At 36.5% G+C, this 26,951-nt stretch overlaps 4 protein-coding genes and 1 pseudogene across 5 annotated transcripts; 3 read left to right on the top strand and 2 right to left on the bottom strand.

Moving 5' to 3' along the window:
• Positions 1 to 1,905: 1,905 nt before the first annotated feature.
• Positions 1,906 to 7,006, top strand: LOC147500547 (protein PHR1-LIKE 3-like; annotated as a pseudogene). Its single transcript, XR_015196414.1, has 6 exons — positions 1,906 to 2,196; positions 5,333 to 5,409; positions 5,563 to 5,617; positions 5,961 to 6,041; positions 6,134 to 6,203; positions 6,314 to 7,006. The product of XR_015196414.1 is annotated as a protein PHR1-LIKE 3-like (transcript).
• A 6-nt stretch (positions 7,007 to 7,012) lies between these two features.
• On the top strand, positions 7,013 to 9,472 carry LOC147500546 (Calcium-binding EF-hand family protein). Its single transcript, XM_086562148.1, has 5 exons — positions 7,013 to 7,433; positions 8,251 to 8,499; positions 8,606 to 8,805; positions 8,911 to 9,082; positions 9,174 to 9,472. The coding sequence occupies exons 1-5, from the start codon at positions 7,418 to 7,420 to the stop codon at positions 9,284 to 9,286; spliced, it is 750 nt and encodes a 249-aa protein (XP_086418274.1). The 5' UTR covers positions 7,013 to 7,417; the 3' UTR covers positions 9,287 to 9,472.
• Positions 9,473 to 10,362: 890 nt separating this feature from the next.
• LOC147500545 (receptor like protein kinase S.2-like) lies at positions 10,363 to 13,118 on the bottom strand. Its single transcript, XM_086562147.1, is given in 3 exon segments — positions 10,363 to 11,155; positions 11,157 to 11,209; positions 11,212 to 13,118. Coding segments are annotated over 3 exon segments (2,463 nt in total). The 5' UTR covers positions 12,926 to 13,118; the 3' UTR covers positions 10,363 to 10,459.
• Positions 13,119 to 16,286: 3,168 nt separating this feature from the next.
• Positions 16,287 to 21,631, bottom strand: LOC147500544 (uncharacterized). Its single transcript, XM_086562146.1, has 11 exons — positions 21,371 to 21,631; positions 20,575 to 20,916; positions 19,288 to 19,360; positions 19,005 to 19,117; positions 18,738 to 18,822; positions 18,499 to 18,571; positions 18,152 to 18,207; positions 17,820 to 17,885; positions 17,266 to 17,331; positions 17,050 to 17,174; positions 16,287 to 16,595 (listed from the first exon to the last, which is right to left on the bottom strand). The coding sequence occupies exons 1-10, from the start codon at positions 21,538 to 21,540 to the stop codon at positions 17,094 to 17,096; spliced, it is 1,125 nt and encodes a 374-aa protein (XP_086418272.1). The 5' UTR covers positions 21,541 to 21,631; the 3' UTR covers positions 16,287 to 16,595; positions 17,050 to 17,093.
• Positions 21,632 to 23,062: 1,431 nt separating this feature from the next.
• On the top strand, positions 23,063 to 26,483 carry LOC147500543 (uncharacterized). Its single transcript, XM_086563654.1, has 4 exons — positions 23,063 to 23,852; positions 23,899 to 25,593; positions 25,959 to 26,023; positions 26,098 to 26,483. Exons 1-3 carry the CDS (start codon positions 23,196 to 23,198, stop codon positions 26,016 to 26,018), a joined length of 2,412 nt encoding a protein of 803 aa, XP_086419780.1. The 5' UTR covers positions 23,063 to 23,195; the 3' UTR covers positions 26,019 to 26,023; positions 26,098 to 26,483.
• Positions 26,484 to 26,951: the final 468 nt, after the last annotated feature.

Genomic DNA, 26,951 nt, shown 5'->3' with positions numbered 1-26,951 from the left:
ATGATGAAACCCATGTCCCACGATGTTCGAGAGCTAAAGAGATTTCATGTGAAGTTGTGAACACCTTAAAATTATATATTTTTCGTTTTTGTTTGTTTATTTTTTATTCTTCATAATTTGATAAGCACACGGGTAACAAAATGAAAATATGACAATAATTTTTTTCATGGAGGAATTTTTTTTGTTATCCTGAGCCTAACAAATTAAGAAGGAAAAAAAAACAAAAAAACAAAAAAAATAGTATTAAGGTTTGCTTATAACTTCATATGAAGTCTTTTTAACTATCGATAATATTGTGGGACATGGGTTTCACCATCTATACTCATATCTTTCCAACTCATTTATCAATCATATGAATAATAATTAAAAACAATAATTATTTCTTGTATTGGAGGCTACATCTTGAATCTCTTTCTTCAACTGAGGAATATAATTTCACTTTTGTGTGTTTTTATTTGGATTTGTTAAGTTGTATGTAGAAATGATTGACTCAAATTATGAGTTTGGGGAGGGAGTGTTTTGTATCGCGTTTATGCTAATAAAACATATCTGGGAACTTGGCAAGGAAAAATTGAAAGTTTACAACTTTACATTCACGAAGAATTAGTGGTGGAGATTAGTAAAGATATTCTTTCAACATTTAATGTTAATTTGGTTGTTGATAATAAAGATGGTGATGTTTTGTTGTATCCGAAGACATATTTTGAATATGTTTGTTTTTTTAAAGTTAGAAGTCTATTTTAAAGATTTACAATACAAGAGTAGTCAAAAGATGAGTTGTTGTTTTTTTTTTGTTTTTTGTTTTTTTTTAAAAAAAGGTTTGTTCATATGAAGTCTCTTTAGCTCTCGAATATCATGAGACATGAGTTTTCATCACCTAGACTCATTTCTTTCGCTCTCCGACCTCCAGATGAATATATAGGTTTTTTTAGGATAATTCCTTTCATCATTTTATACAGAAGATTGATGAATTTTGACATAATGTATGTTTTAGTGGAGAAAAAAAAAAAAAGCAAATTCGTCCTTATGTTGATATTTTATAAAGCCTTTGAGTTACTGTTTTCTAGCTAAGAACACAGGAACACACGATCTGTGACAAATTTGGGAAGACATATTAACATCAAAATGATGTAAAATATTTAATGGAATGGAAGGTAAATCAATATGGAAACATTGTCTATACATATACATGACACATTAATTGTGATATTCTAGATTGGGTTTAGTCCCACATCGGTTAGGAAGTCGTTTTGAATCATGGTTATGTCCAATTTACAGTTTATTGTGTGCCATTTGACGTGATGAAATACTGTCCAATTTGCAGTTTATTGTTATCCGAACAAACAAGCCAAAAGGCCAGAATTGGTTATGACAAATTGACATACATACATAAGTCCTAAGTTGTATGGCCAATTGATTGACAAATTAAGATATTGTTATGAGGTTTGTGAGCTTTAAAATAATCAATCATGTATCAAACCAGGAATAATAGGGACAATCTCGGTTTATAAAATTAGGATGGTTTAAGCATTTTTAGGGTTGACTACAAGTCATTGCCAGCACTTCCAACGCATACTCTAAATTTTAGTGGGAAAACAATCATTGAACACAAAATTCATGCATAGTGGCCCTTAAATAATAAATACATCCTAATAAAAAACTTTGAGTTCCACTTTTACAATTTTACCATAATAAACTCACTCATTAGTCATTATTACCACCCCAAATTAGAAAAAAAAAACAACACGACATATAAAGACAAAAACTGAAGACGGCAGTAAAACTGCATAGTTGAACTCCAAAACTGTCCAAAAACACAAGTCTTTACTCTTTCTCCACTCACAGAGAAACAACACATCACTTTCTTTTACCCCACACGCACTTCTCTCTTCTCTTCCTTCTTTCCCTTTCATTTCAAAAACAAAACCCACTCTTTTTTTTTTGGGTTGGGGAAAACATTTCCGGGGCAAAACAGCCCCAAAACTAAAACTTTTTTTATTTATTTTTATTAAAAATCTGATCTTTGAGAGAGATTGAGAAAAATGTACTCGTCAATTCACTCACTTGATGATTTACAAGGAGGTTCACTTGATGCTTGTGTTGTTCTTACTTCTGATCCAAAACCTCGGCTTCGTTGGACGGCTGAACTTCATGAACGATTTGTTGATGCTGTTACCCAGCTTGGTGGACCTGATAGTAAGTTTTTTTTTTTTACTGAATTTGATTGGTTGGGTTCTGGTTTTTTCTCGATTTTGAACTCTGGGCTTGTTGAATGGTGCTTGAATTGTTAATTTAGCTCACTTTATTGAGTTTGATTATGTTTTGTGTAGCTGGAATTGTGAATTGGACTAATTATGGTTATTTAGTTAATTAGAAGCTGATTACTGTCTTGAAGTTCCGTTTTGTTACTATGTTAATCAAGTCTAGGAACAATCACCAAAATCTTCGTTGCCATTGTTGTTAATGGGGTTTTGCTATTTTTTTGATACTTGAAGAAATGATTTGGGCTGTGAGAAAAAAATTTGACCTAGAACTCATAATTAGGTGGGAGTGGGACCAAATGGCTTTGTCTTGATATTAATGAATGAGTTGGGTACAAAATAGAACAATTAGTCTTCTTTGTCTTGGACTTGGAAGAATATTGTTAGTATGGGGAGTATAATATTGTCCTGTACTTATCATGCAGCTTGGGAAATTAGGTGGTTCTTTTAGCACTCATTCTTGTTGTTCTATAATAATCATTTTAATGAACCTAATTTTCAAACAAAAATTTGGTTTGGACTTTGGACACCTCTTTCAAGGATTTTTCATCTCATTACGTATATCTTTCAACGATTGGGAAGTTAAGAGTTGGTTTGGAAGTAACTCTCACTGGTTGGCATGGTGTTTGACTTTGAAGAAACCTTAATGATGGGAAGCTAAGAAGGTTTTGTCTTAGCAAGGATGAGAGGGTAGAAAATCTATCTAATTCATGCAAATAATAAATGGATGTGTCTGATGCTATTTTAGGGAATGATGGTGCTTTTAGGTCAAATACAATGAAATAGTTTCACTACTTGTTAGCAGACTGAACTTTACCTCCTGTGGATTAAAGAAAGGAGAAGGCAGAGTTTGGTGCCTTGCTTTTCTCTAGAATTGAAAAGGTCAGGTGACACTTCCCTCTCGCCCAAGTTAACTGGAATGAATCAAATCAGGAAGCTCTTAGACTTATTAATGCGTGTGTATTCGAATGATATTTTTTACTCAAAAGTTTTAAACTTTTCTTCTCTTATAGTTGTTCAAAACTGCCCCAGGGCAGAATTTTGGAAGCTAGGGACCCCTTTAAAAGTGTTCATTCATCTCCAAGTTCTAACATCAACGAACTCTAGAGAAGTAAATATTCAACTGGTTGCTGCACTCTTTTGCACGTGGAAGGAAAATCACTTGATCATGTCCTGTTTCAATGTGATTTACTGGTCCATTGTGGAATAAGCATTTTCTATCATCTTTGGTGTGATGAGCATCAATAATGCAGAACGAAGTAGAGATTTAGAAGAAAGAGATATGGAAATCTCAATTAGTAGAGAAGTGAAGAAGAAAGATAAGAAATATAAACGAATTAGAACAATAAGTAAGAAGAAGATGATTATTTAGAGTAGAAAGATAGATAATAAACAAAGATAACTCAATTGAGAGAATTCTTGATTGTAATTCAATTCATAATAATCATAATGGGTTGGTTCACAAAATACTAGAGAAGCCATATTTATAGATATGGTTTCTTGGACTCTAAGCAATACAAAATAGAAACTCATACTTATTCTAATTTGACACAAATTAAGAAATAACTTAACTACTAATAATATTATTCTAGAATCATCTAGAACATAGGCATTCTATCCTACATCAATCAAGCATAACCTAATTGTAGTTTTGTGCATAGTTTTGCTACTGTATCATACAACACATATTACGATTGCTAACGAGTTTCGTGATCCATCATTGGCGTCAGATTTTGGAACTTTGCTCTTCCCTTTTAGCCAGAGGAACTTGATAAATTCGCCTTGCTAGTTTTTTTTTGGTTTCTGGGAGTCTGTTATTTAGAATTAGGCATAGTTGTCTTTGCATGGTATATATGAGTTACTTCTAAGAATCTTCTTTCTTTTGTTTTTGATTTTTGGTTCTTGTTAGGTCCTCTCCAGTCTCCACCTACATCAGTTTTTTATTAAAACAGTATCTCTATTAATTGAGAGAGAAAATGTCATTCGGGATAATTTGAATGTTTATGTCCACACCTGTTGAATTATATAAACCTACTATATTATTAGTTTCATCATTTCATGTGGTTTAGAGCATGTTTAATTAAAGTGGAGAATTACATAAAAACAACACACAGTTTTCATATCTATCTAAATACAAAGACATCTGATTTTGAGGAACTAGCAATACTTCAGTAGCATTTGATTCTGTCCCATGAAGATGGTCAAATTCCATGACATAAGCACTGTGTAGTTTTTTGTTTGCTACCTCATCGAGAATATATGTTTCATGTAGATAGTGATGAGAACCTGAATAATGCATCTTCTTCCTGAGTTTTTTTTTGAATTGCAATGTATGATAGAAGTACAAACACACATTTTTCTTAATGGTCTGAGAATTTTCTCCAAACTTTGAGGCTATGTACATGAGCTATTAGCCGATCACATTCTGACATTCTCCCTATTGGAGGTACTTATAGTTACAGTGAATTTTTAAACCCAATGATTCCCAAATGGTAATGAGGATATCCTCCTCCCCTGTGATTATGAATACTAATACCTTCAAGACCTCACCCCCCCAAGTGTTTTTTTTTTGAATTGCAATGTATGATAGAAGTACAAGCACACATTTTTCTTAATGGTCTGAGAGTTTTCTCCTAAAATGTACATGAGTTATGAACCTATCACATTCTGACATTCTCCCTATTGGAGGTACTTATAGTTACAGTGAATTTTCGTGTATGGATTCCCAAATGGTAATGAGGATATCCTCCTCCCCTGTGATTATGAATGCTCCCCACCCCCACCCCCTGACTCACACACACGCACTGTCATGTCTCTCTGTCTGATGGGTTGACTCTTCCTAATTAGCCTATCACATTCTGATGTTCTCCCTATTGGAGGTACTTACAGTTACAGTGAATTTTCACTTAGGGATTCCTGAGGACCTTCCCCTGTGATTCAAGACCGAAACAATCCATCCCCCCCCCCCGACTCACCCAGGCACACACGCACACTCACGTCTCTCTGTGTTTGATGGGTTAACTCTTCCAAGCAATAATGACGGCTGTCCTTTGTTCTGTATTTCCTTGCAGAGGCAACACCAAAGACTATCATGAGGACTATGGGTGTAAAGGGTCTCACACTTTATCATTTGAAGTCCCATCTTCAGGTGCCTGTCTAACAACCGTTCTATTTCCAGAACCAATATATGATACTGATATATATATGTTTGATTTCTATTTACCTTTTGTTGAATTCTGTACTTCCATCTCTACAAATTGAGCTATGATCTCTGATGCACTGTCCATGATGTGTTTTGCAGAAGTATAGGTTGGGGAAGCAATCTTGCAAGGACTTTGCTGACAGCTCAAAAGATGGTATACGTCTTGGTCCCCTCTTATAAGTTTGGGCATCCATAAGTTCAAGCACCATATTTCCTGTACACTCTTCGTTGTTACCATTGGAACATTCTGTCTTATTTTATCAATGGTCATAAAAAGCTGCTGACATAACACTATGTATAATTCTACCGCAATATTTCTAACTGTGTAATCATGACCTTGTTAATGGATTTATCTTCATCTCCTTTTCTTTTTCCTTACTTATTTTATAATTTTCAAAAACTTTGCACTAGTACAATCCTTTCCATGTAGCATATTTATTATATGTGCATTTCTTGGAATGTTATTTGGCTGATAATTTCATATCATTTAAATTCAGCTTCTGGGATTGGGAAAGTCAGGGTACTGATTAACCATCATCTTCATCATCATCAAGAATGATGGCCCAAGACTTGAATGAGTATGTAATAAATGTTACTTTTCTTCTACACGGGTTATATAGCATGTCACTTCCTCTCACCACATATCTTGTTCTGCTTTCAACTTGAGCAGTGGTTACCAGGTTACTGAAGCATTAAGGGTTCAAATGGAAGTCCAGAGAAGATTGCATGAGCAGCTTGAGGTTAGTCTCTTTGACATTTAACTTTTGACTCTGGGTTGTCATAGTACTCAAAAACTTATGGCTTAGTATTGATGATCAATAAGCACATTTTCTTGTAACCCTGTGATTAGGTCCAGCGTCACCTTCATCTTCGCATTGAAGCACAAGGCAAGTACCTGCAGTCCATACTTGAGAAAGCATGCAAAGCTCTCAATGAGCAGCCCGTGGCATCAGTTGGGCTTGAGGAAGCAAGGCAAGAGCTCTCTGAACTGGCAATCAAAGTCACCAACGACTGTCTGGGTGCAGTTCCACTTGACTCCCTCAAACTACCTTCTTTGGCAGAGATTGCAGCTGGTTGCCTGGATGAGAAGTTCCTTTCAAATGGACAAGCTAGGATTGGTGACTGCTCTGATAGTTGCCTGACTTCAACTGGAAGCCCATTATCTCCATTAGGTGTGGGCCTGCAGTCCGCAGCAATCAAGAAAAGGCAGAGGCCTATGTTTGCAAGTGGCGAGTCACTGACTTGGGAGAGCGACATGCGGCACGACATGTGGATTCCAACTAGCATTTGAGAGGCCCCAAGAAAGCCCCACTAAGGAAAGACTCGGATTGTGTAATTGATCTGACTGCATTGATCCTTTTTTCTTCCAACTTTGCATCAGTGATCTGTATATTGTTATGAGGATGTATACTTGAGGGACACCACTCAGTTGTGATTTAGGGATAAAAGCAACTTTAGTTCTGAACCTTGCTTTTGATGCGTTGTTATGACAGGATAACCAAAAGAAAAGAATGCTCATGCTGTTTCGGTAGACCATGATAAAGTATGAAAGTCCCAGAGTATGTGATGCATGAGATGATGAACTGCATTAATGTCCAGGAGTACATGAAAGATCTGACTCCACCATTAGTCTGACCCCACTGTGTAATACTGTTCAGACTTCAATAATGAAAAACCAAACAATATTATAACCTCGAAAAAGTGCCGGCACCCACGAACCTGGGAAACCTAGGGATGTCAGAAGTTTGAATAAGAAATGCAGTTCGACGGTCGTACCATTGCTTGATATTAAAGCAACTTTGGCATCTCGCCCACCTTCTCTATTTGTAGTATTTTTTTTTTTTTTTAGTTAGTGGGGACTTTTTATTGTTCTTTCCTCACTCTTCACTCCTCACTGGTTAGTTTTAGTATAGAAAAACTCTTCTCAAAGAAAATAAAAGTTAAGAAGAGAGCTATGAAAGAATCATCTGGTAAGTTCTGTTGTTCATCCTTTCATTTTGTTACAAGTAGTTTTTGTTTTCATCTTAAATTAGATTGTGTTGTTTCTACAATATTGAATATCATGCGTAATTAGACATGGTTTTGATCCCATGAAGATTTGTCCTCGTAATGCACTTGATGTAAACTTGTTCTTCACCGAATGCTTTTGTATTGCAATTGATCTTTGCAAAAGCGTTAAAACTTTTGAGCTAGTATTAGATGCAGAAAAGTGATGAGGTTTTAATTCCATCTTCCACTGAAGAATATATGTCATGACTTGTCTAGAGAATGTTTCTTATATGACCTTATTGTCAAGATGGATGAATTTGTTGTACAAAGTGAAACTTATTTGAAAGAGTTGGGGAAGATAGAAAAAGCAGTATTTTGTCACAAATTTGGAAAATTTACAAGTTTGGGAATCTGTAGGTAAACTGTAAATCTCTTTCGCTTATACCAGCTGAAATATTCTTTTGTACTTTAAAATTGGAAATTCACATTTTAGACAATTTACAGTACAATTCTAATTAGGGGTACTAAGCAAGTTAGCAGTGCATTGTGGTGATAATTGATCGTTACTGATTGAATCTGTGGTTGTAAACTTGTATATATAGTATGCTGCAATTACATATTTTGAGTTGAATTATGGGCGTAATTCCATAATTCTCATGTTGTTCACTCGTAAAAGAACTGCTCTGAAATCAAAATCCACGTTTTTTTTGTCTGTGGGAGCAACCCCTACAAGGCTACAATGCTATTGAGATTATACTCTGTGATATCTCTAATATCATGAAAGTGACCTTATTTCAGGTACATCTCGCATATGTCCTGCATTGAAGTCATTCTTCTCTGACAAAGTGGGTGGCATGTTTCAGCATTGCAATGGAACAAACAAAAATAGGAGTCTGGATCCAAAGCTTGAAAGGAAACTTGTTGCATCCATCAAAAAACGAAGCCCGTCTGGAAAGAACAGTTTCAGGTCTATCAACAGCATAATTATGAGGTTCCCACAGTTTAAGGAGGGTTTGAGAAACATCAGAGGTGTGTTTGAGCAATATGGTGAGTTTCATGAGAATATGTCTGCTCCCCTTGTTCATTCTCTTCACTCCCTTGATATTTTCATTGACTTAATTGATAATGATTTTTTTTTAATCTTTTTATCTAGATGAAGACTCAAATGGAACTATTGATCGCGAGGAATTAAAAAAATGTTTAATTACCCTGCAACTTCATCTGACTGAAAACGAAATTGAAGATCTTTTCCAATCATGTGACGTAAATGGAAATAAAGGAATACAATTCAATGAGTTCATTGTCCTTCTCTGCCTCATATATCTTCTAATGGAACCATCCGCTTCTCACACTGTAACTGCTACAAACTTTAACTATTATTGACATTTTTCATGTGTTATAACCTATCTTGATTGTGCTGATTATTTATTTAGACATCTAATACTGGTTTTGTTTCAGACTTCAAAAATGGGATCCGAACTTGAGGCTACCTTCAACACAATTGTTGAAGCATTTTTATTTTTTGATAAAAATGGGGATGGAAAGCTGAACAGAAAAGAGATGGTCAAGGCAATGAATGAGGCGTCTCCTTGGGAAAGGTCCCCTGGGCACATCACCAAGTCGCGATTCAGTACTTCCTGCACTTCCTTTGCTATACGTGATTGTACTGTTCCTTAGTTGGGTTTCATTACGTATACCTATCCACTCTTCTATTACTGCAGAAGAATTGGACTCAAACAAGAGTGGCCAAGTCAGCTTCAAGGAGTTCCTCTTTGCATTAATCAAGTGGGTTGGCGTTGATACTGATGAGGAGGAGGAGGAGCAGTCAATTTGAGAATCGGATGAAAGGAAAAAAGAGGGATGCAATTGTAATGGAAGAAGCAGGCTGAACAAGGTGAGAATGTAACAATGCAACTTTTCCGTATAACCAAATTGTCTATATTTTGATTTATCTATGGTTCAGATACCCCTTCCCAACGTGTTTCTTTTCTTTTTTGAACTAATGTTTAGTTTGATACTATGCTCCATTGATCTCATCTAGACAAGTCCATAAAATTTGAGCTGTTTGAATGGTTATGAAATGTAGGGACGCTGGTAATTTGGTTCATGTCTGACAAATTCCATTTGTAAACTTGTAGTTTGCCCACATTTTTTATGAGTTCCTCATTAGGTGCTACCCACTGTTGGAAGTTTAAAACGCCCTCCTTTTTTTGGTCATATCCAGTTGAGCCATTTCAATGACTAAGGTCAATCTAGTTTCAGGGTTGAATCTGTGCAAGTTGAAGTTCATAATACCTTTAGTGTCCCATCTTAGTTCTGCCATTTTTCATTGGCAAAGAACTCTTAAAGGCGTGTTTAAAAGAAGCTAAGGTGGTCATAACACGATGGACCAATTATTTCATAGGTTCACATAGATGCATCAGAAATGGCTGACACCAATGACCAGTCAGAACATTATAAGCCTCTCTGCTGTCGTGTTAATGTGGAAGTTAAACTGAGTTATCTGGAGAGTTACTATGTTATTGTCTTTCATCTCTACGGTCTGTTCAATGTGGTGAGAAGTATTAAAAATTACTTCTTTCATATTATGTTGTAAATGCAGGGTTTAGACAGATTCTGTTAGTGGACAACCTTTTACACTCAATCTTGTTAAGAGTGTAAATTGGGAACAAAAGGTGAGTAAACGTTGATAGTTGTTGAAGTAACAGATGGTCAGTCGATATGCATGCTAAATTTTGAAATGTTATATTCTACTATCCATGTAAATTAATTCCATAGACAAATCAAAGTAGTTATACATCTAAGTTTATCTATCTGAAAATCTACCAGGGACGGACACTCAGTTCCTCTATCTACATTACTAGTACTAGTATACAATGTACAACTATACAAAAAGACCGAAAAGAAAAATGCACTAAAAAACTTATGCTACCTTGTAAAGATTGTTACATATCGTAGAAAAAACACCTATTATACTACCAACCTGTGTATATGTCTTGGATGATTCTCACTGTATGCCAAGAGTTTGAATTCTCCTGATCAATGACAAAGAAGAACCGTTTCTGTGTTGCCATTCTTCCATTTTCTCGTTCTTTTGTGCTTCTTTCAAACACTTGTCATTTCCGTCGAGTGTGCTGACAATCTGCCTCATGGTTGGTCTGGAATCTGGGTCTGAGCAAGTGCATGCTATCCCCAAATTCACCAGTCTCTCTAGTTCCCTACGGTTATATTCTCCATCTAATCTCCGGTCTGCTAGTTCTACTAGTGGCCGCTGTCGGGTTTGGAATTCACGAACCTTCTTCACCAGTAAGACTTCAGGACGCTTAAAGTCAACTGCCATTTGGCCACTCACTACCTCAAGCACCACGACCCCAAAACTGTAAATATCTGCCGAGGGAGTTGCTTCACCTGATTCCATGTATTCAGGTGGCATGTAGCCAAAGATCCCACGAACTGATCTATTCGGATTGATAACAGTGTGAGGACCGTGTTCATTTCTGGTTAAGAACTCAGCCAGCGCAAAGCAACCAAGTCGCGGATTCATATCTTGATCAAGAGCTACAGCTGACGAAGTTATATTTCTGTGAATGACCTGATCATCCCATTCCTCGTGCAGATAAATGATGGCTGATGCCAGTGATTTGATTATGTTGTATCGATGGTGCCACTGTAAGATTGGATACCGTTTTTCTTGATGGTGAAAAAAGAATATGACTGAGCAAATAACTAACTGAGTAGTCATAGACTACAAGCATTTCCCTTGCTCAGTGCACCACCCACGGAGCTGCACTAGGTTGCGGTGACGAAGTTGTTTAAGATTTCGAAGTTCATCAGAGAAACGGGACCTTAGTGCTGGGCATGTCTTCATTCCAAGCCTCTTCACCAGGACATGGTCACGGTCGTTAAGGTGTCCATAGTAAGCAGTTCCAAAATCCAGCTCTGCAACCATCCAAGATTTTGCAAAGTTGTTTGTTGCAGCAACGATATCTTTGTAGGATATCTCTTGTGGTGCGTTCACTGAGCGGAAAGTAATTGAACGGCTGCGACTATTGCCAAATGTACCATTACTATTCCCATTATCAGCTGTTACAAACATGGTGTCAACTGAGGCTGTGACATAAGTTGAAGATGTGGATGAAGCGGTTCTTATTGATGTGATTTTGCTAGTGGTTGTGCTTTGGGTGCTGTTTGTCTCGGACGATAGTGAAATATAGTAAGGGTGTGAGTTGAATGATGGGAGGGCTGGCAATTCACCAATAATATTGCCCGTAAGTGCTTCCACCACCCATTTCATGGTGGGGCGCGAATGGGGGTCATTGAGGGAGCAAAGTAGGCCAAGATGGATTAGCCGCTTCATGTCTGAAAGCCTGTAAGATGCTTCTGGAAGCCGAGTATCTCCAGCTTGCAAATGCTTACCCTCATCAGAAAGCCACCGGACCCAGTCAAGTAGGATGATCTCCTCATCTGGATAAGTAAGATCAACTGCACGTCTACCTGAGGCCACTTCCAACGCAACAATTCCAAAGCTAAAAACATCAGATTTTGCTGTTGTTGTACCACGTTTCTGGAAGCTCTCAGGTGACAAGTATCCAATCGTTCCCCCTATTCTACTAGTCTCTTCTAATCGGAAACGATGTTTCTTTCCTGATGCCGGTGCTATGGGACTAGAAATCTGAAGTTCATGCTCCAGCCATCGTGCCAAACCAAAGTCCCCAAGACGAGCGTCGTAGTTGGAATCAAGCATCACATTACTAGTCTTCACATCTCGGTGGATAATTTGCGTTTCCAACTGCTCATGTAGGTAGAAAAGTGCAGCTGCCAGGCCAGATATAATTCGTAACCGACGTTTCCAATCAGGAATTTCAGTGCCAGACATACCAGGTCGTCGGAATAGTATATGGTCAAGACTCCGATTAGGCATGTAGTCATAAACAAGTAGGAGTTGGTCTTCATGAATACACCATCCCCTCAACCTAACAAGATTGCGATGGCGTAGCTGAGCCACTGCCATCAACTCTGCCACAAAAGTCTTTTCGAAACTATCTCCTTTCTCAGCCACACACTTAACCGCAACCTTTGTTCCATCACTAGGTAGCACTGCTCTATAAACTCGACCAAATCCTCCACTTCCCAGGACCTCATGTTCACTAAATCCATTAGAACCAATATAAAGCTCAGCATAACTGAATATTCTTGGATTGCTGCACACCCTTTCTGACAGTACAACTCCAGGTATATCCTGAAAAATCCCAGACTGCTCCTTTTTCACAGGACTGTGTAGACATGACCCAGTCCATCTCCGCTTCCAGATATGACGTAACAATTGGCGAATAGACCCAAGAATATGTTGCCTGTGGTGGCGATGTTTATTAGGACTACTTTTTGTAATGGAAGTTGGTTTTTCACGACATCTGGAGAACTCGAGTTCATCGAGATCAGAAGGTAAAATGAAGCAAAGGTGATTCAAATGCATGGCATTAGTTGGAATAGATGGAGAAAATGGAGAATGGAAATGAGCTTTGGTCTGTGTATCCAAATGGACTAGCTTTTTATCCAGTTCCCTAGAGAGGTTGATTTGTTGACTTGTAAAGCCAACTAGATTAGACCAAATACTGATGTCTTTTGTGGAAAAAGTATACACCCAAATTATTGAAATTTTGGTATTTCTAGTAGCTCCAATTGTCCAAGTTATGCTAACAATATTGATAGATGTGTTTTTTTATTGGCATAATACATCTATCTAGTCGAAAATGAATTTAACCTATAGAAAATTAAAACATCGAAATAAATTTAAAGAAAGGTGTACATCTTTTTGTGAATAAGCAAAAACAAATACCATAAATTGGAGTATCAGTCTACACGATTTATTCTCTACATATCAATCCAAAACCAATACTGGTGTTCATATTCATTACGACGTTGGCCTTTCTTATGTGCTGACATGGAAAAAAAAAAGTGGATATGGTCGGTTAAATTTTTTCAAGTAGATACCATTTCTAAACTTCCAAAGTCTTCTTCTGTTGTAATTTTTTCCTCTATCATACACCTTTTTTTTCTTCCCATGGTAACTAGAAAAGTATGCGGATTTTGCGGATTTTATGTAGTGAAAAACTGAAAACGAGTTTTTTTTTTGTCATGTTTCAGTTTATCCGCGTACAGCTATCCAAAGAAATAAGATGCTATTGGGACAGTGTGAGTGTGTGATGAGTGAAAAAAAGTGATTTTGGACACACCCATAAAAACAATCCTATACCCCGTATTTCCCGTAACTAACTAAAGGTCTAAAGTTTTTGCCACCATCCTCAATCCAATAATTTCTCCCAAATTAATTTGGGGTATTTCTAATAGGGACAAAAAAAAAAAAAAAAAAATGTTTTTTTCTTCAACAATTTTCTTCTTTCCCTATTTGTGAAAATTTGATTTCGATTTTTTTTTTTTATCTTCATTAGGTTGGTATTCATCCTCATTATTTTGGTATGGTTGATTCAAATTAAAAATGAGTGCTTACATGTTTATTAGTGAGAGAAATGTTGCTAAATAAGAAGTTATTAGAAAAGAAATCAAAATCATTTTTTTTATAGAAAAACATGTTCTTCTTCAATTACAAGTGAAAATTTTAGTAGTAGGTCCTTTAACATATTCTAATAAATGAATTGTTTTGTTATGTCTAATAAAAAAAATGTGTCTAAAACAATTTTATTTATTTATTTTAAAATTGGAGTATGAGAATATTTTTAAAGGTGTGTCCAAAATCACCCGTGAAGAATCACCATTTTCTTCGGGTATTAGAATCTGTGTAACTAATAGCATTACTGATTTATTGAATCTAAACCTTCATTTAAATTGTAAGTTTGAATATTAGAAGTCTAGAAGTTGAAACTTAAGAACTAGAATCGGTGTTATACGGGACAGTATCATCTTATGAACTTCATTTTCTAGAAGTGGTGTACTTTAACGTTTAACACGTGTGAATGCAACTAAGAAAAAGTGGAGAAATAATGGACATTTTCATTTTTGGCCCATGTAAATGTAAAGTAGGTAATCAATTCCACTCACACGGCTAATTTAGTGGGAAATATTCCATGTGTCCACAGCCCATATTTTGTCTCAAGTTGGAGCCTCACTTGGTATCTAATTCCTCTTCTTTGATCCGGTGGTTGGTGTTTTTGTTGGCTGCCTAATTTTTCTTCTTCTCTTTCAAGTGGGCCTGTGTTGTAGGAGAACGTCAATGGAATAAAGTAACAGTTAGTATATTTGTATCCACTAAAATATAATGGTCTCTAAGAAAAACGATATGCACGGCCAATTAGATTAGGAATTTTCTTAAAGCATTGGTGACTAATAAGGGATGATCGCTTGTGGATTGTGATGCAGCATAATGTGATAATTTTATGCGAGAAGTTAGACGCAATTGTAAACGAAGTCCTGTTTAGCCAACAAATAAATTGGTAGTGTTTGTATCAGAGCAGTGCACAATACCTAACTTCAGTGTAACCCAACAACATTAATGCCCAGCAAGCAGTATTTTCAAGAGTGTTAGGTGCTTGGCCCAAAAGTCCCTAAAGCGGTTTAACCTAAACAACTAAACTCGAGTAGTTAAGTGAGAGCGACTAGGCATACCTGTTCTCACCATACACCAGTCATCAACCAACTTAACTTAAGAATTAGGACAAGCTTAATTTCATAGTTCAGTAACGATTCTGCCCAGCTCAGCACTATCATTCTTGTATAACCTCGTTTCCTAATCACAAACTTTCTTTTTGATGCAACTTCAGAGTCATTTCTTCAGTTGTTATATCAGTATATCACCTTAATTTTGCACTTGTGGCCGTGGGAATGCAGATCCCTGACTTTATTGCTATAGCGATCATATCGTCTTGTAAGTTGTAACCTTAATTTAGTGAGTGAAAGTGTAATACGTAAAAAAACCTCACACCAGATAATGTGACATTTTTTGGGGTGCAGTATTTACACTCCATTTTATGAGGATTAAATGACACCCTTTGGAAAAGGGCATAAGAATAATAGTTATTTCTTATATATCATTTTACACCCCACACATCACATGCCCGATAATCCCATGACAGCGAGTTGTCCTGTGTTCTCATGTTTCACGGCAGTGAGTTGCTGTGAGTTTCCACATCTCACGGTCAAGCATTGCCGCAAATGATTTTGGACACTCGTGGCGTATGGATACCGTGATATCCCAAAACTCACGACAAACAAATGTCGTGATATCTCTAAAACCACAGTAGCGCGCTGACGTGAGTATGTAAAGATTGCGGAAGTTTATTGCCATGAGAATGGAGGGGTATAAGAACTTATAGGATTGATGGAGGGGTACGAATAGAGAATTTGTCAAAAGGGTGCCAATCAATTCCATTAGCTGGGTTGTAAATACCGTGCCCCCATTTTTTTTTGGGATGTTTGAATGTTTCATACTTTCATATCAAAACAGAATTTAAGCCACCATCGTGGGCCGGGACTTATCTTGTAATGCCATTTTTATGTCTCTGTTGGCGACAGATTTGAAAATATTACTTGCAAAAAGGTAACTTAGTCAACATTGTCATTGATTCTTGTAAAACAATGCCTTGATTTTGAGAGCTCTTCTAAGAAGTGGAGACCGCATATTTTTTTCTAGACATAAACTTGTGGTGGATAAGTCTTCTGCAAATATTGTATTTTAAGACAAAATAAACTTGTGGTTTTTATGGATAAGTCTTCTGCAAATATTGTATTTTAAGATAATGAACTCTTTTAAAATATTAATATGAATTGACATTGTTTTGTAACATCGCAACATTTTTATGCATACTCATAAAAAAAAAACATTTTTATGCATAGAAGAGAGCAAGTAAACGAGTATTTACTTGAGGTATTTACCACTAGTTATTATTTTAAAAATGTAATATGACGGCATGAAACATGAAAGGGATAAATACCTAACCTATATTATTTTAAAAATCAAATTGGATATTGCTCAACCTACCTATTATATACACCTACACCATATAATTCCATGACCCACTGGCAGACAACATAGCTGATTCTCCATATTCTACTCAATTTTGAGAAATGAAACACAACCTTCTTCACCTAAGCCAGTCCAACAGGACGCCCAGCCTCTCTAAACGCTGGACCTGCATTCAGACAAAATGAAGCATTCAGATTACACCATTTTAAATTGGTGACGTATCTATAGCCTGAATTATGCATAGACAAATTAAGTAGATTTTCTTCTCCTAACAAGTTAACCAAATACATGAGATAGAGGTAGAGCTTGAGAAGGACAAAATTGCCTGACGCAAAATTACATGTTTTCAAGTTTGCTAATGTGTTGTAGTTCCTCAAACCAATCATAACAAAATGACTAATTTCCATACATTAAAAGCGCAAGCTGTTGATAATGCGCACTGCGGTAAAATGATTTCTTTCACAAATTAGTAATTATTAAATATTGGAGATGGCCAGGCCATCTCTTGGAAATAAAAATACAAATGGAAATGGTTCTTCACAAGTAATGGCAGTTTTCATCTAGAAAAGTAAATTAAACGAAGTTTGTCTCTACGTGAACCATGTACCCTGAAATTTTACCTTTGCAGACAGAGTTCAGACTTAGCAGATATTTCAGATCACAGCTAACTGGAGTAACGTCGGCGCAAGAGAAGGAATAATGCTGTTAAAGCTGCCATAGCATATGGGAACACAGTCCAGATACCCTGTATTTTCGCAAAGTTAGCTCCCTTCGTTTCAACAAAACCACACGTCTTAAAGAAAAAACAAAAAAAAAACATCTAATATCGTGCGTACCACTATTGTTGCAACACTAGCAAGGGCCACCACCGGGCGCTCCCTCAAGAAGAATCCAATTGCCAACTGAGCTCAAAAACCACAAGAAACAGGTTATGTTACCAAAGAGGTTGATAGAAAAGAGAAAGTTCCTATAGAGAACAGAAATAACAGAAGTGAAAGATTTATCTGTGTCTGCCCGATATTATTGTTATGCACTTAAGATCATAATAAACATAACCAAAAGAAAAACACCAAGCAAATAAGTAACAGAAGAGACAAAGAAAGATTTTATTTAATGTTGGAAAACCCTCCTCTTGGTTCATAAACAAGCACCAAGGGACCACCTCACTCAGACTCGGCAAATATTGATCAAGATACAAGTCCCCACTAATCTTCAGAATTCTATTACGGTATTACGAGAAGAATCTCATAAACCTTCTGAGTATCCATATTCAGAAAAAATTTAGCGAGAATATTGATCGGTCTTGACCGAATTTCTGCCTCCTCCAAAACACCAAACACCAACAAGCAAAGCTACATTATAAAACCTCAAGCTATAAGACCGAACTTACCTGGACAGGAAGAGTAATCAAGCCACCCAAACAAACACCAGCGAAAAAGCAGTCAGCAGATATCCCCTGCATAGATAAACTCATCCATTTCAGCAGAAATGATTGATAGGACAAACATATATGCCACAAGTCCACAACTCCAATAAAAATAGAACTAAAATAATCCAGAAGTGGATTAAAGGGAAAAGGAATCTGTTTACGTAAAAGTTTGCTATGTGCTCTGATAAAGTAATTTCGTCATTTTACTGCAATGCAGATCATGTAACTTTACTGCAGTATGTGAACTCAGCATTCGGTAACAGAAGTTCTTATCCCACGTGAGCATAACTTACCAATGCTCCTGCCAAGAACGCCGTTGGGTTTCTCACTCCAATAGAAAACCGTTCCACTGCATGAGACGATCACATAAAAATCATCAACAAGCAATATCATAATGACGTCCACAAGTCAGATGTACAAATCACAAATAGTAACAAAAATTACTAGTTTACTATTAATAATGTGATTCTTAAAACCAATCAGAAAGACAAAGATATGGCTATGTGAAATATGAGCAGGTTGAGCATAACAAAAGATACCATCAAAATAAACTAAATCATGACACCATTATGCATTCCTAATATGAAAAATGGGAAATGAAAATTTAACATTTACATATTGATAAGCTCTCAAAACTTACCAAAACCTATGAGATTTCCATATTTTTGTACAGCCCTTGTGATATATACTGCCTTCTCCTTGTCGATACCCAACTACAGTTATTATCACTTTATCAGGACCATAAACTTCAGTGAAGAACATAATAAGCATGCTGTTGTTTAGCAAAAATCTAGGTGACTTGCACAATTCAAATGCCAATGTGAGACACAAAAGAGAAATAGATAATTAGGAACACAGGGTCTTGATAAGTTTACACACCTTAGAACAAACATCATTTGATGCCCCAGTCCGTCTGAAAAGCTTCCCAAAGTAAAATGGCACCATATCGCTAATACAAACTCCCCTGAGGATTATGTCGCCAAGTAAGACGTGGTAGCAGGTTGCAGCAATAGAATATATAGTAAAATAATCCTCAAACGTCAATTGAAAACTCTGTATTCAGCTACTGCCCAAACATATGACTAGAGAAAGCCTTTTGAATTTCTTTAATTCCTAGAGAAATCTGATTTATTATGAGAAACATACCAGTATACCCATAGAACTGTGGATATTATGTATGAGGCATTCCTTGAGAAAGATTCTGCAAATGATGCCCAAGTGCCATCTAAAGTGAGCAACCGAGCTAATGATATGCCGACCTGCATCATTTGTTATGGACAATGCTGTTATGGATCTACGACTGATCTTAGCTACTGGAAAAGACCTCAGAAAGGGCATCCTTTAAAATGCTAGTTAAGTTAAATAGTTAACACAGGATATTAGTAAACCAATCTGAGTTGGTGAAACAGAAGTACCAGTAAGGACGGACCCAAATATTTAGAGCCTCTTCGCTAACAAAAAGTCCACACCCAGCAGCCATGAGCAACCAAAAGTATATCCATCTGAAAGTATATAATGAGTGAAATACTTTACCATTCATCTTAGAGAAAAAAAAAACACATGAAGAGAGAAAGCAATCAACTAATAATACTTTCGAGTTTTAAGCATGAAGGATAAACCCCACATTGAAAATCAACTAATACAGTCCATTTGATATTCCTGTATTAAAGATCACGGGTCAACATATCTAGATCCCAACCATTTTTTTTTTTTTTTTTTTTTTTTCGAAAATAACATATTTTAATGTATGATTTTTTTATGGCATATAGCAACAGTCATACACTCGTCACCAATTAAGACGACGATGTACCATTAAACTGAACACCTGCCGCCATTACTGCATACATAAAAAAATGATTTGAGCTAATTACTGAAATAACCTAGCAAAGAAATGATTTGTGATAACAGATAAGAGCAACTTTCACATTCCATACGATGCGTACGAAAGAAGCTAGAAACTTGTTTGCATTCAAGTCTCTCTGTCTGCCAACGTGCACAAGGAATTTGATACGTTTTATTTTAGTAAGGACCAAGGAAACTGTTCAGCCAGGTTCAGGCTGGTAAACAGGTGCTCAGTCCCTATATAGACATATAACATGGCTGAAGCCAATCACATGTACAAGGTCTCAAATACGTAGTAAAGAGTCCATTCCAATGGTGGGTTTAGTTGGTCGACATTAAATCTGTACCAGACTTGTGGTCTTGTGAAGTTCCCTTAGTGAAACTAAAGTCATCCAGTTTATGCATTGGTTCCCCATACTAAGCCTAGGAGCTAGGAAAAACACAAAGTCAAGTGTAAACATGTTAGGCTTGAACTCCCATTTGCACAGCATGACCAGCTGACAACCACATCTTTGGGGATCTTGGAGTAAAGCATTCATACCTTCGGTTATAGCATCTTTTAGATCAAATTAAAATTGCTCAAATAAAAACCAAGGACCAACAAAATTTCTAAGATATGTGAAGTACCAAAGAGGAAAGGAAACAGTACATATCACAAGTAGTTGTATAGAAACTAAATGTTATGGAGAATCTGTCACACACCCTCTCTTTCACCAGACACATTTCACAGAATGTCAATGTGTAAATTGACCATACCCTCCCGTGCAAGCAAGCGTATTAGACTGCGCCATTGTGTCAATTTATCTGACACAGGTGTGACTCTAATAGCAAGATTTATAGATGCAGTTTTCAGTGTGTAAAATTAGGAGCTTACCCTGGTGCATATGCTGGCAATATAAATTGGTATCCAAAAGCCTTCACAGTGAAACCAGTAGAATTAACTGCCGAAGCTGAAGTTGATGAACCATGGGTGAGAACTGGCAGCATCACATTTGAACCTTGAGAAGGCCATTTCAAGCCAACACATATAATCGTGAGTGTTGCCGCAATCCCTAGAGCAATTGCCATTTTAGCTAAGAATGAACTCTCTGAGTCACTAGTTTCAATCATGAGATCCCCAAGCACCTCATCAGCTCTTTTCTCACGTCCATTTTGAATGTCACTAGATGTGGACGTCTCCGAGTTTCCCTCCTCTCGAGGTTCCAAAGCTCTAACCCTGTTCATGTCAAATGAGAAATATTACAGCCTACAGCCGAAATGAATTTTCTCACTACTAGTTCCTCACCAAGAGATATTAACATAATTGAACTACCAAATCCCATCATTTTCCTTTCTCCGCTTCGCTAGCAGATTGGTTAATCATTAAAAATTTCTTTCTACTCCATAATTTTCCCAATCTCTTATTATATCAGTAAAAAAGTTGACAAAATAATTCTACAAATAGTTTAAGGAAAAAAAATTAAACAAAATCACCAGTATAATAAACTTAGCTAAAAGGGACGTTGAGATATCTGCCTAACAGATACCAAATTACATTAGCTGAAAATGAAACAATGTCACACAATGTGATAATTCTACACACAAATATCAATACTTGTACACCCTTTTCAGCTCATATCACAAAATGGTAATACATATTGAAGCATAACAAGAGATGAGCTCATAACTACCTTAATGCTCTGTTTCGACAGCTGAAAATGCCGAGAAGAGATCCTCCATGTTTCTTCTCCTTTGTTAATGAATGCAGAGTTAAAAGAGTTGAAATGGAGAGATTATTATTACTACGTTGTTTTGAAAATGGAGGAGGATAATGAAGAGAAAGAACTCTTGTTATAGACATGGCCTCTTTTCTGAGCTGAAGAAGAAGTTGGCAAAGTGAATATATATAGTTTCTTTCCAAGGGTGAAGAAGAAGTGTGTGGACTGTGTGTACTGTGGACTTGTTTGCTCACGTACTCTAAAAATGTACTTCGAGTATATTCCTGTTTTCTTGTTATTTTCCTAAACCAATTTTCATTTTCTTAAGATATATTTATTTTTGAGTACATAACATTGTTGAATGCCGACTCAAACTTTCAGACTTGCAATCAACCTTTCAGTAACAAATGAAATTAATTTGACCAAGGACCAAAATATCGCCGATATATATCGTTTTTTTGTACACCGATATCGATATTTTTGATATATATCCACCGAATATTGAATCCTTTTTTTCTGATATATATCGAAATTTATGATATAAAATTTTATATCACCTATATAATTGGTATTTACGATATATATCATTTGACTTTTTGACCATTTTTTAATATAAATTCGATATTTCCAATATATTTATGATATTTCCGATATATCTGATATTTTCAATATTTTAAATAGCTTGGATTGATCACAAAAAAAATGGATATATCTGATATATATATATATATATATATCCGATATATATCGGTTTTTGGATACACCGATATATTCACCGATATCGATATTTTGGTCATTGAATTTGACAATCATATTTAGCACAAATAAACATTTCAACCATAGCCACAAAAATTTCCAATTTTTTTTTAAAAAAAGGTAAAAAGTCTCTGAATTGACAGATAATCGAATTTCAAAACGAATAAACAATAAAAATGATAAAAATCTCTTAATTCTCGATATTTAGCAATTTTTTCTGATTATTTATTTATTTATTTATTATGATGGATAGCTTTCTATTAATTTTTTTTAATATTTTACTTTCTAAATTACAATTATTTGGATGGTATCTTAAGATATAACAAGACTTTACATATATATTTGTAAATTTTGAATTTGATATACGTTCGAAGTAATCCTGACATAATGCACAATCACATACTGCATACTATTTTATACTTTAATTATTTATAATTTTTCCAATTTTTTTCGATTTTTTTAACGAATTTGTATGGATTAATAATTTTTTGTTTGTCGAATTAATGCCGAATTCCGAATTTGTGACTATGATTTCAACCAAACACATTTGGATTAGTTTTTGTCTAGTTGAGTCATTCTACAAGTGTGTCCAATGTTAACAGTTGTCTTGGACTTTTTAAGGGCCAACCTCCATAGCATAGCATGAGACGGGCTGGGCTGAAGGCTTGAAAAGTTAGTACACGTGAGCAACCGGACAACTCCCGACAAGAAAATAGAACCATCCTAACATACCAAATCTTACAACAAAATTAACGGATCTAGTAAGTAAACAATCATTAAAAGTAGTCCCAGGAGTATGGAATCTAGAATCTTTCATACTCTCTAACAATCATTCATCTGACTTATTATTATTACACACTGTCCCAACTTCTGTTCCCAAGACCATCCTCGAATCTTACCAAATGTTACTGTAAACATCTGAACCAGCACACCAATTAAGAACAATCATTGCTCCAATAACACTACTCATCAAACACCATTTCATAACAAGTAACACTGCCCAGCTCAATTTTTTCCTTCTTTGGGGACTTATTTCAAACACATGATGGCTTGCAATGAAATTCATACATGGACATTTTCTGGACTAGTTGGTGCATTCCTTGACCTTTCAATTGCTTATTTACTTCTATGTGGATCAACACTTGCTTTTTTCGCTTCGAAATTTTTGAATATGTTTAAATTGAATCTACCTTGTGCATGTAGTAATGGATTATTTGGTGATCCTAGTAATAATAGGCGTAATTGTATACAAAGATTACTTGTTGATACACCTATTAATAGGATCTCTTCAGTTCAAATGTCTGTTAAGAATAAATTCCCTTTTGATTCTATATTAATGGAGGGTCGTCATTTGAATGTTAAGTTTCTTAAAGAGAGAGAATGTCGTGAGGGGTTCCTTGAAATGGAAGGTGAATCATCTTGTAGCTCTTTTACTGGTGCTAGGCTGAAGGAGAAGAATGAATTGGTTAGTATTGGTTCTTTGAATTCTAGGTTGATGCAAAAGGGCGTTGATGATTTTAAAGGAAAGGGGGTATTGAATCAGAGATCACGGTATGGTGTTTTTCGTAGACGCCGTAGAGCTTTGGTTGAGAATAAACAAGTGTTAAGGAGAAGTTCATCTCCGTCGCCTTTTGGTGGAGGCTGGGCAAGGGAGATATTTCTCAAGGAGAAGAAAGCTCCGGAGGAGATGGCATTCGAGGTGAGTACTTTGACTTTTGCATAGCCATATCTATTGGTGTCTTAAGATGTTTGCACTTTTTTGTGGGTGCAATTTTCATATGGTTATTTTGATACCAGATGATAATGAAGCTCATGCTGGTATCCAATCGGACGAGGGACCCCAACATAGCTTTCGGTGGAATGATTTTATGGGTGAAAGTAAGAACTTTGGAAGGGATATGACATCTGCTTCTGATGTAGAACACAGTTTTCAACAAGAAATGGGATCTGATCGGAGTGACATAAATTCTATTCGAGTCTTGGAACAAGCGCTTGAAGAAGAGCACACTGCTCGTGCTGCACTGTACCAGGAATTAGAGAAGGAGAGAAGTGCTGCCGCATCTGCTGCTGATGAAGCTATGGCAATGATTTTGCGTCTACAGAAGGAGAAGGCATCTGTAGAGATGGAAGCGAAGCAGTATCAGAGGATGATTGAGGAGAAATCTGCTTATGATGAAGAAGAGATGAACATCCTTAAAGAAATACTTGTGAGGAGAGAGAGGGAGGTGCATTTTTTGGAGAAGGAAGTTGAAGCTTATAGGATGACAACTCCTAGAAATGAGAATTTGGTTGGTTTGTCAACACAAACAACTCGTTCATTATCTGACTCAAGTGAGGATCCCGAACTGATGCTTCAGCAGATTAGTGAATACATTGACAAAAAGGAAATGGTAAAAAATATGAAGAATTCTTCAAACACCTTGTCTGTTGAGAAACAAGGCCGAGTCCTTACTTTTGAGGAAGGTTCACCCCCACTCCCATCACCACCACCACCACGCTGGCATGAAATTGATGATTTATGGAAGCGTGGAGATTATAGGAGTGGTCCAAGTAATGATAAACCCGAGAGCATTAGTGAGTATAAACACAAGTTTCAGGAGAAAGGATTGTTATCCGTTGAAGAAAAGTCATCTGATCCACAGGGCCAACGCCTGATGACAGAAGTAGATTCTAGGTTCTATCAGTTGAATGAGGATCAGGAACATAATTTACTTGAGAAAACTATTATTGTTGACGAAGAACAGGGGAAGAATGATAATGCTGGTTTATGCCAAGGAATGGCTGTGAAGACTGGTCAAACTGGTGAAATTACAATTGGTGTACCACATGATGGTGCAAATCTGGAGAAGCATGGAAATGATGCAGACCAAGGTGGAATCGATCGCTATACTTCTATTTCAGAAGCTGAACCAACTGTTCTTGATGTTCATGTCATTGATGATAGATCTAAGTTGTGTAATCAGGGGAGTGAAGAAGAAGCTGTGTCACTTTTGATCAATACTGCTACAGACAGGCGTAAAAAGTCAGTTCATCAGTCTGAAGCATCTGGTTCAAGGAGGCCCAGTATCATAAATGACCACCTTAGTACAAGTAGGGGAGAGAATCAGTCAGCTATCCGCAGAAGCATGTCAGACATGAGAAGTGTGTCGGATAAATCACAAGGCAAAAAACTTCCACTTTCTGATATGAGGAGGAACTCCATGTCTTCAGTTGATTGCGAAAGGTCGAAGCTTGAAAGTGAAGTAGGATGGCTTAGAGAAAGGCTAAAGATCGTTCAAGAAGGAAGAGAGAAGCTGAGCTTTTCTGTTGAGCACAGGGAAAGAGAAAAGTTGCATTTGCAACTGTTGGAGGACATAGCCAAACAGCTTAAAGAGATTCGACATCTAACAGAACCCGTAAAGAGTGTTCGCCAGGCTTCTTTACCACCCTCATCTTCTAAGGTGCACACAAGTGACTTTAGTTGTTAACAGCAGCTTAAATTTCACCTGAAATTTGATCCTTTCACTGAAAAGATATTGTACTACCATAAGTCCATAAGTAATGTTCCTACAGACCCTGATACCATAAGAAGCCAATGGTTTCATTATGGACCTTCCAAAAGCATCCTTTGCATATTAATGGATATAATGACATCCCAAGTTTTCCCCTTTGTACTTCAAAACCAAAAATACGGTTAATGTCCGAAAAGTCTGTTTTAAAATTGTAACCAAAAGAAGGGTCCGAAAATTGTGCAGTTATGGTGCATATGCCTGTTCACACTTGAATTTGCTCATTGGTGGAGCTTATTTTTCTCTTTTTTTTGCAGGTCAGTTCGAAGAAGCGAAGATGCAGAAGTGTATCTTGGGGAGTCCATGGGAGTAGCTAAAACAGGTATGGGGATCATTGATACACCAGATTTAGATTTCTTAATTATGTATCTCACATAAACTTCTTACTTACTGTAGGGCTGTGGTTAATAGATCTGAATCAATGCTTCTACTTGACATATTTATGTCCAGCAGTTCAGAGAGAGGCACTGTTTCATATGGGTGTGGCTGGACACACTGATAGTGTCTTAATGAAGCTTGTAAAGCTGCACACATTTGGTATCAGACTCATGCAGCTCTGGTGGGGTTTTCTCCGTTTAGTTTTTGTAACTAAACTGATGGAGGGGCAGAATGTTGTTATGTTCCATGAACTTCGTAAGTTTTAGTAACAGCAGCCATATGCCCTAAAGTTGTATTACTTTCTTTGGCTTGTACATTTTAGGATCTTGTACACGTTCTAGTACCCCCCCTTTTTTTTTGATAGTGGTAAAATGCAAATAATAAAGATCAAATACTTAAGATCAGATACTCATGAAGGTGCACGCATATTCCAGTCAATTTACTGTGTCAGTGTAGAATTACTCCCTACAAATATTTGATTGATTTAGCATCCATGGATGACTTGGTCAGCATCCATGAGGTGTGTAGTAGCAAATGACCTACTCTTTGGGATTTTATAAAATTCAGGAATATTAGCAATTATGTTCTTCTGTATCCCTTCACAAGTGCGTGCCTAGAGTTGAAGCAAAAGTATTTGCATAGTCAATACTGGTATCAAATATTAAAGAGCCCAAAGCTCACTCAATTGTGCTAGGCTGCTAGCGTTTCCCACTTAATTATGTTCAAAGACTACTGTCGATAGGGGGGTACCACATATTTTGAAAATCATATTCTTTTCCACCTAGTCCTGGGTGAAATAGAGCGGTTCTGGGTTTTCCTTTGAACTAGTATAAGTGAGTTTCATTTTCACTAGCTTATCCCCCAACCCCCAC

This window comes from Coptis chinensis, chromosome 5 (genome assembly GCF_015680905.1).
Source record: "Coptis chinensis isolate HL-2020 chromosome 5, ASM1568090v1, whole genome shotgun sequence".
Lineage (NCBI taxonomy): Eukaryota > Viridiplantae > Streptophyta > Magnoliopsida > Ranunculales > Ranunculaceae > Coptis > Coptis chinensis.
Note: the sequence above shows the minus strand (reverse complement) of the source record. Positions and strands in the feature narration are given on the sequence as shown.